Here is a 20,022-nt window from a genome sequence, read left to right as displayed (position 1 = left end):
ACAAGCAGCCGGCCGGTACTGGAAAGGGTTTTAATCATAAATAGTTCATATATGTCAGACTCCGTGATTAAGCCATAATTGAGGTCCTTGGACTCCAGCCGCTCCCGAGCCTCCTGGGGACTCAGCTGCCCAGAGTCCCCGGCCCTGGCGCATTTTCGGCCTGGACGGGGCCCGTGAGTGCCAGCAGCGCCCGGGCTGCGGTCACCGCTCCACCGCCACGGCCTCCGCCTGCTCCTCGGGGAAGGCTATGTTGAAGATCTCCCGGTAGTGTTCCACGAAGTGGACCTCCAGGCCCTCGGTGATGAAGGCGGCCAGGTCATAGAAATCCTTCTTGTTCTCGGCTGGCAGGACGATGCAGGTCACTCCAGCTCGCTTTGCCTGGGAAGGAGGGGACCGCCAGCCGGCCGGGAGGTCAGGGCAGGCAGTGGGATGGGGCTCGGCCCAGAAGGCCAGGCTGCACTGCATGAGCTAGCTCACAGATCAGGAAGCTAAAGCCCAAACCACATCACTGGCCTCCGTTCCAGGAACCTGCTCTCCCAGAGCCCCACTTTTCTGGATTAACCCACAGTCACCAGTGCTTTTTTACCTTTAGCGGTTTGGCATGGGAGCCTTACAGAAACGTGCATTTAAGCACTTCTAGGCTTAGTGCACATCCCGGCCTGCCCCCTCGTCCTTTCCTGGGCCCTGGCTCACTGGGAGGGCCCCTCAGCCTGATGAGGCCCTTGGAGAACAATGGTTCCCATCTGTCCTAGGCTCCATCCAGGGACACGGTGCACATTCCACTCACAAGCAAGGAAAGGCCCGGAGAGCCTCCGCAAGCCCCCTGCCTGAGATGGCCGTCCGTCCCCATCTGTGGACACCCTGCCTTCTAGGCAGGTGGGGGGTAGGGTCAAGGTGGGGAAGGGAGGGGTCCCTGCAGAGAAGTGGGAGTCCCGACACAGGAAGCCCCGGACCGAGGGTCTGGTGGGAGCAGACCCCTCCACCCCACAGAGGCCCATGTCCCCTGCCTTCTGTGCATCTGGGCGCTTAGGCCAGAGGGTAGCAAATCCTACCTGCAATGCAACGTGGGGGGGGGGGGAGGGGGGGGCCGGGATGTGCCACCAAAGGGGGGCAGCCGAGACTCGGGTCAGCAGGGCCCAGGCCTCACCCTCGTGGTCTGTAAACTGCACTGTCACCCTTCCCCGCCCGAGGCTCACTCCGTGTGTGTGTGTGTGTGTGTGATGCCACAGCACAGGGCCCCCGATCCGGACTCCCCCGAAGGTGCCAGCCCTGCCCGGGGTGGGGCGGGGACACTCACCGCGATGGTCTTCTCCTTGATGCCGCCCACCGGCAAGATCTTGCCCCTGAGGGAGACCTCGCCCGTCATGGCCAGGTTAGGCCTAACTGGCCGGTCCGACGCGAGGGAGAGCAGCGCCGTGACGATGGTGCAGCCGGCACTCGGGCCGTCCTTGGGGGTGGCGCCCTGGTGGGGAGGTGCGGGCAGGGGGTGGGCAGGCGGGACGAGGTGGGGGCACAGGCGGCGGGGCTGCCCCCGGAGGCGGGAGGTGGAGCCTCACCTCGGGCACGTGCAGGTGGATGTGGGAGGTCACCAGGTAGTCGTTGGCCGGGTCGTGCTGCATCAGGAAGGCCCTGGCGAAGGTGTAGGCGATGCGAGCACTCTCCTTCATCACGTCCCCCAGCTGGCCTGTCACCTCCAGGCTCCCGTCCTTGTCCCCCTTGCCGTCCTTGTCTCGTGGCCGCCGAGGGGAGGTCTCCACAAACAGCGTAGAGCCTCCTGGGAGACCAGCACGCAGAGCCCGTGAACTCTGGGACCCTCGGGTTCTAGGGACCGTGGCTCCCCCGACCCTACCAGTGGGGCCACCTAGCGGATGCCCCTTCACTAACACTGTCCCTTGGCTAGCTCTCCCCGGCCTAGGGCCTGCTCATCCGATGCAACACCTGCACCGGCCCTATGGCCTAAGGGCCGACAGCCGCCCGCTCGCCCTCTTGCCCGCTTGGCTGGTGCGGCTGCTTAACTGAGGTCCAAACAAGCGGACTGATTCACGGTTCAGAGCCTGCCTCGCACACCCCAGCCTCCCTGTTGGGCCGGGCAAGGTCACCGGGACCCCATCTCCAGGACTCCCCAAGCAAGGGGAGGGGGCCTCCCGTCCATGCGAATAAAGCTTGTCCTCGCGAGGACATTGCCACCTGGCGGCCGCATCTTTTTCCTCCTCGATCAGCCCCTGATCCCTTGGGACTCCCTTCAATGCCAGTGTATCTTGGGGGGACGCCAGCTGACCCCACAGGAACCGGTGTGAGATGTTCTCCAGGACCCCCCCCCCCCCCCACCGTCCCGGGCCACCTCCTGGCACGGGCTGCTCACCCATGGCAGTCCAGGCCAGCCCCATGACCACGCCGGGGGGCGTCACATCATACATGCGCTCCACGGTGAACACGGGCTTCCCCACAAAGTCCTGCAGGTTCTCGGGCGTCACCTCCACGAGCTCGGCCTCGCCACTCACAATCTTGTAGGCAGACTTCCGTAACACCTGGCCGGGGAAAGGCAGCAGGGTGGGTGCGGCCCCCACCCCGCTGGTCTTTAATCTTAAACATCATGGTAAAGTACAGAAAATGAACCTTTCAGCCATTTTTAAGTTTACAGCTCCGTGGCGTAAGGGCATTCACGCGGTCGTGCAACCGTCTCCAAACTTTCCATCTCCCCAAACAGACTGTCCCCGTGAAACGGTGACTCTCCCCCCCGCCCCCCCGCCTCACCCCACCCTTGGAGCCCACTGTCTACTGTCTCTGTGGACGGGACTCCTCTAGGGATCCCGGTGAGTGGGGTCACGCAGGACGTGTCTCAGGGTTGGCATCCGGTCCTCACGATTCTCCACCTGCCTGGCCAGGCCGCAGAGCCCGCCCCCCCGCCCCCAACCCCTGCCGGCCCGCCTGGCTCACCTTCTCCACCTGCTTCTGCAAGTTGCGCACGCCGCTCTCCCGGCAATACTGCTTGATGAGGAGGGTCAGCACCTCTGGGGACAGCTTGGCCTTGCTCTCATCCAGGCCACACAGGGCGCGGGCCTGAGGCACCAGGTAGCGCTGGCAGGGAGGGGGACGCTGTCGTCAAGACCCCCAGGGCCTCTCCTGTGGGCCCCGCTTACCCCTGAGCCTTCCCAAGACCCCAGGCTGCCTAAAGATCACGGAGGTGGGCCCAGCGCCTGCCCGCACAGAGCTCTCGGCCCCCAGTGGGTGGCTGGGGGACAGCTGCCCTGGGAGGCGACCTCAAAGCTGAGACCTGAGGGTAAGGAGCCAGCGAGGCTAGGAGGGAAGGAGGTGGGGAGTCTGGGCGGAGAGCACAGCAGGCGCCAGGACCCCACACGTGAGCCCGCCCCCCCGCAGCTGCCCAGCCCGCCTCCTCCGGAAGCTCCCAGGTCTCTGCCCAGATCCCAGCCCTGACCTTCCTCCAGATGTCATCTGAGATGCCACTCCCCCAGGAAGGTCTCCCTGATCCCTGGGCTCAGCCCACGTACACACTGAGGACCTGTGAGTCAGGGCAAGCGGCTGCCACCCCGAGCACAGACAGAAGTGAGGATATCGAGGGGCTCCCATGTCACCCACAGCCCAGTCCAACTCCCGCCACACAGCGGTCACGGGACAGTCCTGAGCGCCAACTGGCGGAACAGGAGGGGAGACACGGGGACACAGCCACACACATCAGTACATCTGCTGACATGGGTTGGCCAGAAGCCTCTGGGAGTCCGTGTTCCTCTGGTCATTTTAAAGGTTCAAAAGCGGCCCCGGCCCAGGCCCCCCCAGCCTGCCCCTCCTTGGCCGGGCGGAGACCCCAGTACCCCTGTAACCACCTCAGCCAAGAGCTCCTCTTGCCCACCTCCTACCCCAGGGGAGAGGAGACCACGGTCAGCCCCTGACGGCTGTGGTGGACTCAGGGAGAAACGTGCTCAACCCCTTTCCACAAAGACGACGCAGCCAGAAACCAAGACTCCCGTCCGGAAGAAAACCTGGCTCTCGGCTCTGCTCAACATCCTCCAAGGGTGTGAATCCAGTCTCCAGCCTCGGAAGACTGCTAACGTCTAAGAAGCACACAGAGCCCCGGATCCTGGGCTCACCTCGGCCTAGGAAACGCGTTACGCACGCACAGAACCTGACCCAGCCGGCAGGAAGACCGGCAGCTTCGCACCCGCACCCACACACCCACGGCTGCAAGCGTGCAGCCACGGAAGCCAGCTGAGGGGCCCAGAGCCCGCACCGGGGACAGATGCGCTGCGGGGCGAGGCAGCAGCACGCTCACGGGGGAGTTTGCTAACAGAGCTGAGCACACAGCCCCAGACGGTGCACGGGTCCCCCGCGCCCTGAAAGCCCCAGAGACTGTGTTCTCCCCAAAGCTGTGCTCACGGGCTGTCTTTCTCTTATTCCTGTTCTGGGGCCCGAGACAGTGGGGTATGAGGAGAAATCTGGGGGCGCCCGGGTGGCTCAGCCGGTGAAGCGTCTGACTCCTGGTTTCGGCTCAGGTCACAATCTGGCGGTTTATGAGTTCAAGCCCCACGTCGGGCTCTGCGCTGCCAGTGTGGAGCCTGCTTAGGATTCTCTCTCCCTCTCTCTGCCCCTCCTCCCCCTGCTCACACTTGTGTGTCTCTCAAAATAAACGGACCTTAAAAAATTTTTAAAAGAAGAAGTCTGTCCTTGGTCTTTGACCCCAGGCCCTGATATAAGAGCTTCCCAGACTCTGTCGTTTTCTGAGTGACAGGGTGAGAAGGACAGCTGTTGGGATCTGTAAGCCCCTTTCCGCCACACCCGAGCTTGTGCCAGTGAGATGGCCCCTGTTGAGGGCCAGAGGACCCAACCATGGGGGTAGAGGGATGGGACTTTCAGCCTCCCCCCTGACCCCCAGGGAGAGGGGAGGGGCTGCAACAGCCTCCGTACATACTCTAGACAAGGGAGCCGGGTGAATTCGGACTCACTGGGTGGTGCTGGGAGGGTGGCCCCTGCCCCCTACTTGGCTCGATACATCCTTTTTGGCGGTTCCCTGGGTGTACCCTTTACAATAACCCGGTACCTAAGTAAACTTTTCCAGGGTTCTGCGAACTGTCCTAGCAAATCCTCAAACCCAAAGAGCAGGCCGTGGGAACTCCAGATTTACAGCCAGCTGGCCAGAAGGAAGACCTGGAACGTGCAACTGGCATGTAAGTGGGCAGTCCGAGGCACCGAGCCCTTCCCCTGCGGGGTCTGACCCGAGCCCCAGGCAGGACCAGATTCTGACGGGAGTTACCGGACACCCTACCGGAAGATGGGGTGGCACAGGGAAATGCCACGTTGGCGTCAGAGCTGTGCCGTTACACGGTTCACAGCAGGCCCCACCTCGCTCTCGGCGATACCTCACTGCACAGGCGGGCAGATCCCGGCCACCCCCTCTCCGAGCAGGGCCACTGTGGGCTGTCCGCCCCTCTCTGGTTAGGTGGCGGGCACTTAGCGGGGCTGCCCGCTTTGGTCCAGGGCTGGGCGGGGGTCCCGGCCTCACCTCTGCGATGGCAAGCTTCTCCTGGGCCACGTAGCCAGACACATTGATCATCTCCATCCGGTCCCTCAGCGGCTCTGGAATGGTCTCCGTGACATTGGCCGTGCAGATGAACAGCACCTGGGGAGGCGGCAGGGAGGTACTGGAGGATTGGCACCTGCCGCCCCCACCGGGCCCAGGCCCCGTGCAGGACGCACACCTTGGACAAGTCCACGGGCACGTCCAGGTAGTGATCCAGGAAGTTGGCATTCTGCTCAGGGTCCAGCAGCTCCAGCAGTGCTGACGAGGGGTCCCCCTGGTAGCCCCGGCCGATCTTGTCCACCTGAAGGGACAGCAGACGGCAGACGGCTTCGGCCCCTTGTCCGGCTCCCCGTGTCTCCTGACCAGACGCCACTGGTGGGAGGGCGCCAGGTGGGACCGGACTGCGCCCAGGGGGAGGGACGGGGCCGGCCCAGAGCGGAAGCAGAAGGGTTCCCTCGAGGCTTGATCTGGGACACTCTCCACCTGGTCAGCACTGCCCAGAGCTCTGGCCCAGGACGGCCCGAGGGACAGCGTCTGGGGAAGGGCACCGGGAACAGAGGCCGCGCTGCCCTGTCAGCTCTGAGCCCGGCCCCGTGCCCCGCCCTTCGTCCGTGCGCACCTCGTCTATCAGGATCAAGGGGTTCTCCGTCTTGGTCTTCTTCAGGCACTGGATGATCTTTCCCGGCATGGCGCCCACATACGTCCGCCTGGGGGGCAGGGCACAGCAGGAACGGATGGCACCTCACCTGCCTGGGGCTGGTCACGCCGGCACCCGCAGGCCCAGCTCACAGGCAGGACCTCGGCGAGCCAGGTGCCCTCCAGGGGCCGCAGCGGAGGCAGAGCACGGTCACCCCAACCACTTGTTCGCCCCAGCGATGGGAAGGCCGCCCCGCCCCCCGCCCCCGACTCGAGGCACAGACACAGACTTGAAAGCAGGTCCCTCTCAGCGCCGTGCCCCCAGCCAGCACCTCCTGTCCAGATGGTGAAACCCAGCCCACGGCGCCCACCTCACAGAGCAGGGAAGGTCAAGAGCAGCCGGGTGCCGGCAGCAAACGACCCGCCTCCCGGGTCCTCCCCAATGGCAGGCACAGCATGGCCTCCCAGGCCTCGGGGCCACGGCGCCCGGGGCCCGGCCCCAGCTGGCGCTTGCCGGGTGTTTCTTGACCATCTACTTGCTCCACTGTCCCGGCTCAGCTGCAGACACGAGCCCTGTGTCTGGGAGGTTAAGGCCCAGCAGGGCAGACAGATGGCCAGGTAGAGGAGGAAATCACGAGGTAGGGAAACTTTTTCCACACTACAAAGACAACAAAAGGATGGGGGTCCTGCAATGCCATCTCAGAGGCACACTACTCTAAGACGGGGATAAAGGACGCTTCGGGGAGACGCCCAGAGCAAAATAAGTGAAGAGGCAAACTGTGTGGGTATTTGAAGGAAGTTTTCTGGGTAAGAAAACAGCCTGTGCAAAGGTCCTGGGGCAGGGGCAGGACCAGGCCCAGAGTGCTGGAAGCCCACATGGCTTCCAGAGTAGAGTGAGTGAGGGGGAGAGAGGGAAGGGAACAAACAGGGCAGGGTGTGCTAGGCCTTCCAGGCCTCAGTGTGGATCTGGGCTTTTACCCTGAGAGACGAGGGAGCCCTGGAGAGCTGTGGACAGAGAAAATGTTGCTGCTGTTACTAAAGGACAGCGGCAGAAGTTTCCTTCCTCATCCTTGTTTGGGGATCCCAGACGGACACCGACAGAGAACACCTGCCTGCCCTTCTGGGCCCCTTTCCCCCAGTGACTCACCCCCACTTGTCACAGACCTATACTTGTTTGAAACCTCAGCGAAGGCCCCTTCCCGGCCTGGGTGAGTGGTCCTCGTCCACACTCTTGGGCCTTCTGAACCAGGGGCCAAGGGGCCACCAGGGCCTGCCTCTGCCTCCCCAACCCAGCTCAGACTCCAGTCCCGAGCCAAGAGCCGGCACAGCCGCCCCTCTGCCTTTGGGGCAGGCCCAAAGGCCCCACGCCTCCCGGGCGCCCTTGCACCACAGGCTCCCACTGACTCCTCACCCAGCACCGTGAAGGCCTCATCCACTCCCGTCCCCCAAGGCCCTGCCAGACTCCGGATGCCTTCTCTGAACTCCTGGAGCTCCCGAGACACTCGTACACCTGTTACGCCTGTGTCTCCCTAAAGAAACTGCTCCGAGAACCACCCTCAGCAGGGGCTGGCGTGGCGGGAGGCCCCGGGAGAACACGACATCCTGACCGCCCTGACGGAAGGTGCCATGCACACGGCCGGGCAGTTCTGACACCCCGGACCCAGGATGAGGGAGCAAAGAACCAAGAGCCGTGCCGAGACCTCACCAGTGTGCCGCCCCGTCCTCGCTGGGGAGACCACCTCGCCCCTCGCCCTGGCCCACAGTCCCTGGTCCTGGGGCTGAGCACGCGGCCCCGGAACTCTGGCCGCAGCACCGGGGGCACTGAGTGGGCGGACGGGAGCTGGATCCACCGGGATATCTGTCCACGACCTGGCAAACAAACGCTGGGGTGGTCCGCCCTCCCGGTGCTGAAGGCGAAGGCTTTGGGCCCACGTTCGAGCGGCCGCCCTCGGTCACGTTACCGCAGCACAAGCACAGGGCCCTGCTCACCGCTGACACCCCCTCTAACACACGGGAAGAGAGCCGGGGCGGGGGAACGAAGCCCGACAGGAGGCCGGGCCTACCTGTGCCCTTTGATCTCGGCCACGTCGGTCATGCCGCCCACGCTGAAGCGGAAGTACTCGCGGTTCAGGGCACGGGCGATGGAGCGGGCGATGCTGGTCTTGCCCACGCCGGGCGGACCGTAGAAGCAGAGGATCTTGCCCTGGGTGGAGCCTCGGAGCTGGCTGACGGCGATGAACTCCTGCGGGCAGAGGTGGGCTCCCGTGAGGCTCGCCGCCCTCTCTGCAGAGCAAGGGGCCCCGCCTAACGTGGGCCTCAGCACCGTCACGCCGCCTTGCAGGGTTCCGGGGGCCGCGGAAGGGACAAGGCATATCCCAGAGGGGCCGAGCTGACTGAAGGGTCACATGGCCCGGGGAGGGCAGGGACCGACCGTGGGGGACACGGCACCAGGCCTGGCTAGTGTGTCCCCTTCCTCCCACATCCTGGACCGTCCCGATCCTCTCTCTGCCCCAGCCACAGCCTACTGGCCCTGGGGCCAGGTCCGTCTGTCATCTCAGGCACTCTTGTCCCCCCTCAGAAACCGGAGGCCCCTGGAGCAGGGAGCCTGGCCCAGACTGCCCTTGCCGCCTCTAGCTGGAGCCCTCCACCTCTCCTTCTTCACCGGGATGGGGTTGGGGGGGGCGGCCTGGGGAGTGGGGGGGGGGTACGGGGGGTCCATCACTGGGATGGGGGTGGGGGGCGGCCTGGGAAGCAGGGGGGGCGGTCACCAGGATGGGGGCGGGGGGTGGCCCGGGAAGCATGGGGGGGGTCACCAGGATGGGGGCGGGGAGGGTGGCCCGGGAAGCGGGGGGGGGGTGCGGGGGGCCTCACGAGGATGCGCTTCTTGACGTCTTCCATCCCGTAGTGGTCCTCCTCCAGCACCGCCTGGGCCCGGGCCAAGTCCAGATTCTCGTCGCTATGCTTGCCCCACGGGATGGACGTCAGCCAGTCCAGGTAGTTCCGAGTGACGCTGCCACGGGACAGACCGGGGCCGGTGAGCGTGGCAAATCCACATCGCCAGCGCCTGCGGAACCCGCTGCGCGGACCACACCGAGCACCTCAGCCGGAAGGGCCGCCGACCGCCTGGGAAGGCCGTCCTGGCAGAGGCCACACCGTGGGCCCCGGCACAGTTCCCAGGACAAGCGCTTGGCCCGTTTCCCGAGCCAGACGTGGCGCTCACGGGGACTGGTCAGAAGCCTGTACCGCGGAGGCGGCAGCGGTAAACGCGAGACAACCTCACCCAGAGCAAGTGGGAAATGGGCCCGGCCGGTGGCAGGTCAGCGCGGCGATGAGAGACCCCCAGGCTGGGAGCCGTGTGCCCACCGGACAAGGCCGAGCCCCCAGGAAGACGCACGGACCTCCAGGCCCTCGGAGAAATGCCAAAGAGGGGCCACAAGCAAGCACCGCTTTGGGCCGACACCCCAGGGTTCAAATTCCCGTCCCCGTCTACCAGCTCAGAGGCCCCGCTCGCTGACTTGACTTCTCTGAACCTCAAATTCTCCAGCTGGGAGACGGAGTGACAAAGAAGTCTGTTCCGCCCAGGGGCACCAAGACAGGGCCGTCATACGTCAAGCGCTTCTCAGGCGCCCACCGTAGCCAGAGTGCGCCCAAGGGACCCGACCTCCCAGCTTCTGGGTCTGGGCGGAGGAGCGAGAAGGGGCCGCCCCTGAGGGCGGAGGTCACGTTGAGCACAGCCCCCAGGGTGCTCACTTGAACTCGGAGGAGTGGTTGTCCAGCAGGCCCAGCTTGCTAAGCTCCTCGTCCACCACGTCCATGACGTGCTTGGGGACCACGAGCTCCTTCAGCCGTTCGCGGAACTTCTCCTCGATGGCGTCCTTGTCCTCCTTCTCCAGGCCCAGCTCCTTCTTGATGATCTTCAGCTGCTCTTGCAGGAGATATTTGCGGTGCGTCTGCTTGATTTTCTCTTCCACCTACAGGGCCCAGAGGCTATGGTCACAGCGCACGGGAGGGAACATGGGCAGGTCTGCAGACCCACACGGGCCGGGGCGGGGCCGCTGCTTCCTCAAGACACGGGAGGAGGAGAGTCCCCGAGGCCGCCTCCAGCTCCCCCCACCTTGAACCTAGTCTCCCTGAGTGGGGCCCCAAAATAAACTCTCGGTGCCGGATGAGCAAGCGATTTGCTCTTTGATCCTGACCGTGACCCCAGCGTGCCTCCCACGGGCACAGAGCTCCTCTGGACGGACAGGGCAGCAGGCGAGGGCTCGGAGGCCGGGCCGGGCCCCAGTGCCACCTACAGCCCCCACCCCTGCGTCCCGTTGGGGGTGCGTTCAGAACTGCCTCGTGGGGGGCAGGGGCGGCGCCCGGGGGGGCGCCGTCAGTGAAGCAGCCAACTTCGGCTCAGGTCATGATCTTGCAGTTCATGGATTCAAGCCCCACGTCGGGCTCTGTGCTGACACCTCGGAGCCTGGAGCCTGCCACCGATTCCGTGTCTCTCTCTCTGACCCTTCCGTACTCGTGCTCACTCTCTCTCTCGAAAATAAGTAAAAAACATTAAAAAAAAAACAAACCCAACTGCCTCATGGGGTGCCTGGTGCGCTTAGTCAGAAGAGCATGCGACTCTTGATCTCAGGGTCATGAGTTCAAGACCCACCCTGGGGGGTAGAGACTGCTTAAATAAATAGGCGTATACGTAAAAAAGAATTACCTCGTGCTGATGACTAAGGGTTAAAAAACTTCCCAGTTACAGATGTGACGTGAAAGGTTTTCCTCATATAAAACTGAGTGAAAAAAGTCACTCAACTGTGAATGGCGAGCAACTGAAAATCCAGGCAGCCCACAGATTCGCCCGCAGTCGGGAAGGTGAGCCGCAAAACGCAAAGTCGTGGGGAAACCGATTTTCAAGCTCTCCCGGGCCGGTTCCCCATTCCCAGCATCTCCGCGGGGCTCTGTCCCGACGGGGGACGTCCCGAGACCACAGGCTCCGGGCTCAGCTGCCAGGACCGGCCTCAGGGTTTGGCGCGCAGAGCCTCCCGAACCGGCGGCCGCCCCGCACGCCACTGCCCTCCCCGCAGAGGCACGTCGGCAGCCCGGGCTCACCTCCCGCCCCAGGCGCTGCTGCAGCTTGCTCAGCTCAAACTCCTTCTTGAGGAGGGAGAGGGCCTTATACAGCCGCTTGGGGATCTGCCGAGAAAGGGAAGCCGCGGGCGACGGTCAGAAGCCGCCTCTGTGCCTGCTGAGGGGAGGGGGGGGGGGGGCAGGCACCTCGCAGACGGGGCGCCCACAGGGCGGACCCACCGGAGGCGCGCGCCCTCAGACCTAACGTGCCCGGTTCCGCGAACACCTCCTACAGGTGAACTCCTGCAGGCCCGCGAGCTGCGGTCCGGAACGTTCGTAGCGGCCAAAGACCGGCGGCGAGCCGAGCACGCCACCCGGTGAGGCCGCCAAGCAGCCACGAGAGAACAGGGACCCGTGCAGAGGGGACGTGAAAGCGGAAAGCAGAGCCGCGGACGAGCGGCCAGGCCGGGGGGACCAGGGTGCACTCACGTTGGTCTCCTCCAGGACGTCCTGCAGCTCGTGCGACTCGGCTCCGGTCAGCGCGGCTCCCATGTCGCTCAGGTAGATGGGGTTGTCCACCACCCTCTGGCCCGCCTGCATCATCTGCAGCACAGACTCTCTGCAGGGGACAGAGGCCCCGCGGGGACCGCTGCAGCCGGTGGCCCGCACGCCCTCTCCCCGGCAGCACGGGGCAAGGCCCCGGGATGCCGAGAGCCGGGCGGCAGGGCGAGCGAGGCCACCCGTCCCAGAGCCGAGAGACTAACGTCCCCGTGCCCAGACACGAGCCCCTCCAGCAGCCGTGAGGTGCACCCCTCCCCCCGCCCCCGCCCCCCCACCCCGGCCCGCCATGAGATTCTCTCCAGCTGCAGCTGAGGACGAAAAGGCTTCTGAACAAATCCAAGCCCTCGTCAGCACGAAGGAGGCAAAGGCCCCGGACTGGGTAGGCCACCCCCCTCCCCCCGCCAGGGCCCCTTTGCCGCAGGGGAAGCAGGATCTCCTCACGCAGGGCCGGGCCCTGGGCCACGAACCCCCGCGCCAGCAAGGTTCTCTGTCAGGACGACACTCTGAGAAAGCTTCCCGCCAACCCAGCGGCACAAAGAGGCAGGCGACCCCAGCCCGGCCCCAGGGATGGGGGACGGTCAGCCGTACACTCAGACGGCAGAGGGGGGCCGGAGACCAACCTGTAGAGCGGGTTCAAGGCAATGATGTCCCGGATGGTCTTCACAATCTCGGCGGTCAGGGCCTGGCAAACGGAGGGGGGGGGGGGGGGTGCTGCCATTGGTCCTGGGGCCAGCAGGGGCTGTGGCCCAGGCCAAGGATGGCCTCAGGTGCCCAGGCTCACGGCCTGAATCCAAGTCCCAGGGACTCAGGACCCGGGCAGGAGAAACGAAAACCAACACCTGCCCCCTCCCAGCACCTCGCCCCAGGCTCCCCAAGGCAGAGGATCCCCCCCTGCGGTGGACACGGTGGGACAGTCTAAGGTATAACGCCCAGAACCTCGTGATTTCCAGAAGGCATGGTTCCCAGCATGCCACACCCCAGCGAAGGCACCGGTGGGCACCGAGAGCGGCCGCGTCCCTTCACCACAAGCACATGGCCCCTAGCAAGCTGACCTTCCAGAAAGGACCTGCAGAAGGCAGCTAGAGGCCCACGGTGCCTGCAGCCCCGTCAAGTCTCCCTGATCTGTCCCCCGCAGAATCTTTGACTTTGGCCCCGTCTCTCTCCCACCACACAACCCTTGTAGGAAACTCAGAGCTGTGCTGTCAGTCAAGCAAGCGGCGGGAGCTACTCGCACTCAAATAAATTAGCACCACACGGGACTGGACGTTTCCTTCCAACCACGGGGCCAACGGCGTGGAGCCAGAGAACATTTGCACCACCACGGGGAGCTCTCCAGGACGGGACAACACTGCTCCGAGGGCCCCCGTGTGGCTCGTGGGTGTGACAACAGCAAATGCAGCCCCTCCCAGTACCAGGGGCAGGCGTCACCAACAGACTGCAGGACCCCTTCCCACCAAGGCCAGAGGTCCCCCCAGAACTCTGTTCAACACCGCGCTGCAGGCTGAGACCGAGGCCGTCGGCTGCGCACGGCGTGTTCTTGGGAAGACCACGCGCATGTAAGCTTTTCTTGTTCGTCCCCACCCACTGGCGGGGGTCACCCTGCCTCTAACGCGCCAGAAGAACAGGTGGAAGGACACGTTCTGCCACCCTGACAGCTGGCTCGCTGCTGGCAGGCCTGTGCCGGGGGTCAAGGTGGCCAGGAGGCTGCGGCTCTCCCGTCTTGAAGCCGCGGGGAATGGCGGGTGGGCCCTGCTTCCCTCCCTAGCACCCCGGGCTTCAGGGGAAGGAGCCAGTACGGAAAGCAAGGCTGAGGGCTCCCGCGCAGCAGACACGGCTGGGGCCGGCCCCAGGTTCAAGTCCTGCTGCCTTCATGAGCAGCTAAGGGCCCCAGCGCATCTCCTTTGCCTTCTGGATGCCAGTCCCTCCTAGGACTTCTGAGGGGGGAGTACATTTTGCATCCCGCAAGAACCCGACGGCCGCGACAGGCTGGAGCGTCGACGAACACCCACCCCGCTCAGGGGAGCACCCTGGGCAGCTGCCCGCCGTACCTTCACTTCTTCCGTGACCTGGAAGTCCTCGTGGACGACGTTCTCCACCTGCACCATGAGCACCTCGCCGGGGGGAGCCGAGGCGGGCTCCACCATCACCTCCGTCGGGTGCCCGGAGCTCAGGCCCTCCTCCGCCTCCTTCTTGCTGCGTTTCGGCTTCCTGCGGGGCTTCTGCTTGTTTTCGGCCTCGGCCTCCTCCGGCTCCACCTCCAGCTGTCTGCTGATGTGAATCCTGCAGACAGAAACGAGGCCGGGGTGAAGCTGCCGGGGTGGGTACAGGGCCAAGCCGGGGACCAAGCCGGTGTCTCCGAACCCCGAGACCGGCACGGCGCCCCCCCCCCGCCCCCGACACCGCGGGCCTCCAGCTGACCCGCCCAATCCGTGCGCACGCCAACACCCTGCTGTCCTCCACGAACAGGTGACAGGTGAGCCAGCGGTGACCGGCTCTGGGGCCCACCTCAAGCCGTCAGCTCAACCAAGCGGGACCTCCGGGACTCCGCCTGCCCTCCCTCGGCCCCAAGCTCACCGTACGGTGTTCCTTCGTGCGGTTCGGGCCTCGATTCGAGGGCACCTCCGCCGAAGCCCTCCCTGACCACTCCACGTGTGGTCTGTCCCCCATCTGTGCCTGCCTACCGTCACCCCGTCCGTCTTCGCTTCCCCCCGAAAGTACCCACCACCATCAGAACTCAGGCCGTGACCTGTTTGGATGCTCATGCCCTCCCTGATGGGGAGAAGGGGGTGCTGGCCTCTTTCTGCCCACACCCAGGTGCCCAGCAGACACCAGGCCCCAGGGGTCGAGTGACACATTGAATGCAAACGTGCCCTTCCACCTCTGGGCCCTCTCCTGTCACACACGCCACCTTCCCCAGAGGGCGGGCCTGGGAGCTGGCGGGCGCGGACCCCACCCCCGGCTGACATTGGCAAGTTGCACAGAGCTGCCTCTGGAGCCCGCGGGACCCACTCCATAAGGCGCCTTGCAGGTGAGGACGGCACTCAGCAGCCACCCCAGTTTTCATCCATTTTGGTTGCATTCCCCCCCCCCCCCCCCCCCACGAATCTCCCCAGGAGACAGCGGCAGCCACTTTCCCGAAAACAGCCTCTAACATGAGCAGATGAAAACGGGTGTGGGGCTCCGTGCGGTGGGAATGCCAGTGGGACCTTTCACAGAATCGGTGCGTGGAGCACCCCGCTTCCCCGAGTGTGTTCTGGGGTGCTGCCTTGCTGACCCCAGACAAGGCTCGGGAAGAGAAAAGAACCGGGAACTCTCGCTTCGACAAAGGCCGAGCACCTTCCATGAGGGGCTATTTGCAACATTTACTACATAATGGCGCAGGACTCAGAAGTGTTTCCCACGTGGATGTGACCGTGACGCTCCTGACGAGCACCTTGAGGACCGATGCTCCTTGGCGCACATGTGAAAACTGGACAGCGTCCACCCAGCCGAGCCGGCACATTTTTCACAATCAGCTGTGGCCGAACAAGGATTTAAGCTGGGCTCACCGCTGTGAGCGGCCCTTCAGCAGAGCGGAGGTGGAAACCACACCGCCCGAGAAGGGAAGGTGTCTGCTCGAGTGAAATACGACAGTGCTAGGCTGGATATCCAGCAGGACCTGCTGGCTGACGCAGTCAGGGCACCGGAGGAGAAGGAGCCCCAACTGGGAACATCTAACACCCAGACGCACCCAGACAACTTGCTGTCTGCACCCGGGATGCTTTTGTGAATAACGTGCATGAAAGATACAGGTTGTCACCGATCACCCACGCTGCCACTCCAACAAGGGGACTCCGAGGAGGGAGGGATCCAGAAGTGATCCATCTCGGCCACCTCCAGCTTTGGCCCAGTCCCTGCCGTGGCAAGGCGACAGGGCCGAGCAAGAAGGGTGGTCCGTGCTGGCACCTGGGGGCACTCGGGGCCTCTCTTCCTGCCCCATCGCACGCACTCGGGGCCCCGCACCTTCTGTGTCCCATGACGATCATGCGCAGCTTGTCCCCGAGGTCCTGCATCTCGTGGATCTGGACAAACGTCCCCGTGTGGTAGACTTCATCCAGGCTCTCGACCACGTCCGACTCGTTGCTAAGGGACAGGGACACAAAGGAGCGTCGGCACGGGCCCTCTGATTCTCAGCAGGCTGCCTCGGACTGAGAGGGAGGAGGGAGAGAAGAGAAGCACCCCCTACCAGCCTCAACTGAAAATGGAGAGCAACCGCCTCGCTCCCGCAGGTGCTCAGGGCCCAGCAGGGCGCCTGCTCACCGAGGGCGGCCCCTGGCGGCTGCCGACGAACACAGGTGAGCAGCTCCTGGCCAGGTGGGCCGGAAGGGCGGGCCCGGACAGAACGGATTCCATTCCACACCTCCCACTACCGAGCCTTCGGATGTACCTTCGAACTCGGAAGTGGAGCGGACTGCCACCGAGAGTCAAGGTATCTGCCCACCCAGCCCTGCGCTGAAGCGGCCTCGCGGGTGTCTTTAACACTTAGGGTCCTGGAGGTTAAAATCCACTCCCCCTCCCCGCCTCGCATCTTGACAATGCACGAGGCCCAGTCTTCAGCCTAGACTACAAAGTATGCTTGGCTCTCAGCCTGATGCTCGGCAGGTCAAAGGTCAGAGGTCCGGCTACTCTAGGGAGCAGGATTTGTGGTGAGCTACACTCCAGGGCAACTTCAACGAAGGAGTGAAGGAAGAGTTACACTTACTTGTCATCTCTCTTTAGAAAGACGCCGGCATACGGCTGGGCAAGGCGGACCTTCCTTCTTAGCAGCTCAACCAACTTCTTATTTTTAACCTAGCATGACAATGACCCCAAGGTGAAATGCAGGTTTCCTAGCTGACATTTGGACAGCAGCTCTAGCGTTTTCTCTATCGTTCTCGGGGATATGCTAAAAACCAAACACACAAAGGCATGGGACAGACTGGCAGGGCTGCATTCCTCAGTGGTTTCCGCTGCTTTCTGAAGAAAAGTCAAAGTAGACCGACCAGTGGCGAGAACCAAGAAAGTGATTTAACATTCCATTTCAAGAGTTGTTTCAGGGGTAAAATGTCTAGACTATTATGATTAATCAATGACAGAAAATCAACACTGAACGCGCATAATTCAAACGTGGCCCATCCCACAGGCTGGTAACTTCCTCCAATTTTCACTGAAAGGATTTCCCAATCCCATCTGTACCCTCTTCATCAACGACTGAAGGCTCCAGAATGACAAGACATGATCTTGATGTCATTTCAATGGCAGGGAGAGGGCTAACGTCCTCTAGGAAACATCTGATGGGGCAGGAGCACAGACATCTGTAAGGCTCAACTGATTTCCATCCAGCAGACATTAAATCCCACACCAGATTACAATGACACTTAAGGGCCCTCAAACTTCAGCCTGCACTGGAATTCCCTGGAGGACTTGTTAAGACAGACGGCTGAGCCCCAGCCCTGAAGTTTCTTGAGGAGGCCTGGAGCAGGCCTGACAATCTGCACTTCAAACAAGCTCTCAGGTGATGCTCATGTGGCCGGTCTAGGCACCACACTTCGGGAACAGTGCTTTAACTCATCCCTTAACAGGGACTCTTACTGTTCGGGAATTCCTCACCTCACAGATGCACCTTTCCCAGGGAAAAGGTCCAGGACAGCCAGGAGGGGTACATGGCCCACCGACACTTAAGAGCCACCGATCTATACTGAGGGGACACACGGCTGGGGCAAATTAGCCACATACAGGGTCAACCGCAAAAACACGAGTACATGGAGCTTTGCCAACTCGGTCCCATGGAAGTTTCTCCAGGTTGTCCTCTGCTAAAAGCTGCTGCCTTTCAGCCCCTGTCCCATCACTGACCAGGTAACAACGACAGAAATACAGGGCATACCCTGTGCCAGTCTCAGGCTTTCCACAGCAATTCATTTAACCCTCCTGGCTAACTCCGGGGCGGGGCAAACAGAATCTCTTGGAAGAATCCTACCTCTGGGGACAAGAGGCATTTGCCACTTTGCAGGGCCGAGGGGACCCTACCTGGTGAACGCTCCTGGCCCCAGAGGTCGGCTGGGGTTGAGGACAGGAGAAAGGCCCCCAGGGCAAACTTCTGAGAGGTCAGAAGAATACCATACAGGAAACAGTAGCACCGGCTCTGACTGAGATAGAAGGCTATACCCCTGACAAAGGTGAACTCCCCTCCCCCATGAGCTCTGAGAATTGAGGTACAATTATGATGCCCATTTTGCAGATGAGAAAATGGAGGCCCAGAGGAACAGCTTTCTGAAGGCGAAGGAGCTATGGATGGTGGAGCCAGGATATGAATCCACAGGCTCTGGGGTCTGCAAGTAACCACTACTCGAAACCAAAGAAGGCCCTCGGAATAGCTGCTCAGACACCTCAGAGGAGCTGGCAGGGGCTCCTTCGGTCCTGAGATTTGTTTAGCAGAGACTAGAGTGTAGGGAAAGGTTGGAGATGAACGCAGAGGCTGACTCATTACATGACCTTGCTCGGACAGTTAACAGATAACCATTTTCCACCACAGACTCTAATCTCCACGTCATTAAAAGAAAAAAAAGAGAACAAGGCATTCGGGTCCTTTGTATTCTAAAACCTCAAGCTCCTTGCACTCGTGTTGCTTTCGATTACATCACCCAGGTCCATCCTCCCCACCCCTCATGGCTCTTAGTCTGAAATGATCTTGCTTGCTGTCTCTTCCATCAGAACACAAGTTCCTTAGGTACGGGGACTGTATTTGACTTGTTTGTTACTGTATCCTCAGTGCCGGCTACGCGGCAGGAGCTGAAGAACTCTCTACTAAACGAATAAACCAAGGCCGCGCTCCTCTTAGAGCATCCTTCCCCCTAAATCTCCTGTACTCTATTCCTGACTCTGTTATCCCTATAATATGTATTACCTTCCGACATACAATTTATTTACTAACCTGATTTATTGCCTTTTGTATCCCACATTCTAGTGGGATAACCTCCAAAGGCAGGAATTTTTATCAGTCTTATTCACTGCTGTATCCCTAAAAACCTCACCTGGCATGTAAGCGGTCAAGAAATGTTTAGGAAAGGAATGAATCCTGATCCCAAAGAGGCTCCTAGCTAGGTGGCAACCACCCCCCCAGCTGAGAGTGTTACAAAACATTTACCCAAACGCGCAGAACAGTTCCGGTCTTTCCCAGCATCGGATTTCTACGACTGGGTGGGACTCTAACTGGGCAATCCTAAACTCAATCTGAAAGGGAGAGGAATCTGGCTCCAACTCACCAAACTAATGAGAAGACAAGGACACGAATTCCAACTTTTAAGAAGCTTCATGCGTGGGAAAAGTTGTGAGGCATGAAGATGCTCCTAAAGGATCCCTCGGTCCAACCCGCTGCTTGCAGAGGTGGGGAAATGGAGGTCAAGACGGGGGCGCTCATTACCTCGATAATCTTGATGAAGCGCGGGAACACCGGGTTGCGGGTGACGGCGATGAGCGGCAAGTGCGGGAACACGTCCGGAATCGTCATGGGCGTCAGCGCCGTTATGATGGGGCCTTCCCCGCCTCCCGAGCTGCTCCCCGCGCCCGCGGCCCCATCCTCGGCACCGCCCTCGGGGGCATCCTCGCCGCCGGAGAATGCGCCCCCGCCGCCGCGGCTGTTCGCCTCCCAAAGTCCCCGCCACTGGCTCGCGGCCACAGGGCCTCGGCCCCACAGCGCCCAGGGAGGCGAGGCGTCGCAGGCCCGCCGGCCTCTGGGCAACCACGCTCCGGCCGCAGTTGGAACCCGCCCCCCGGCGGCGGCCAGCAGCGGCCGCCGCAGCGCCCAACACCGCGCCGCGCCCCACAGCCGCACGTAGCCTGTGCCCGCCGCCATGGCCCGGCCATCCTGGCGACGCACGGCACTTGCGTCACTTCCTCTCGCCCGGCTAGTGCGCACGTGAAGCCCGGCGCGTGCCTGGGCGCCAGCGGGGGGCGTGGAACCAGAAGCGACGGGGGTGGGGCTTGCAGGAGCGTGGGGCGGGGCCCAGTCTTCCCGCTACATTCCCTCCCCTCCCCCGGCCTCCTAGCTGACGCGCTCAAAGCCCTTTTGGGTCAAGTTGGGGGGGGGGGGGGGCGTTGGCACGCTCCAGGGCCCCTGGAGCCACTAGTGCTGCAAGCGCACCTGTAAGAACTTGTAGGCAGCCCCGTGTATACACTTGGGTTTTGGCGCACGGGCGACAGGCGCTCAGGCTGCGGAGCGC

At 62.7% G+C, this 20,022-nt stretch overlaps 1 protein-coding gene across 1 annotated transcript; it reads right to left on the bottom strand.

Moving 5' to 3' along the window:
• Window positions 1-16: 16 nt before the first annotated feature.
• Window positions 17-19,688, bottom strand: LONP1 (lon peptidase 1, mitochondrial). Its single transcript, XM_058728315.1, has 18 exons — window positions 19,224-19,688; window positions 16,527-16,615; window positions 15,788-15,907; window positions 13,834-14,065; window positions 12,406-12,467; window positions 11,714-11,843; window positions 11,267-11,350; window positions 9,920-10,140; window positions 9,041-9,179; window positions 8,233-8,411; window positions 6,153-6,240; window positions 5,712-5,834; window positions 5,516-5,632; window positions 2,938-3,078; window positions 2,363-2,528; window positions 1,557-1,774; window positions 1,298-1,462; window positions 17-378 (listed from the first exon to the last, which is right to left on the bottom strand). The coding sequence occupies exons 1-18, from the start codon at window positions 19,653-19,655 to the stop codon at window positions 202-204; spliced, it is 2,883 nt and encodes a 960-aa protein (XP_058584298.1). The 5' UTR covers window positions 19,656-19,688; the 3' UTR covers window positions 17-201.
• Between the last annotated feature and the right edge of the window lie 334 nt (window positions 19,689-20,022).

Source organism: Neofelis nebulosa, chromosome 4 (genome assembly GCF_028018385.1).
Source record: "Neofelis nebulosa isolate mNeoNeb1 chromosome 4, mNeoNeb1.pri, whole genome shotgun sequence".
NCBI lineage: Eukaryota > Metazoa > Chordata > Mammalia > Carnivora > Felidae > Neofelis > Neofelis nebulosa.
The sequence above is the reverse complement of the archived record's forward strand: the minus strand, read 5'-3'. Positions and strand labels throughout refer to the sequence as shown.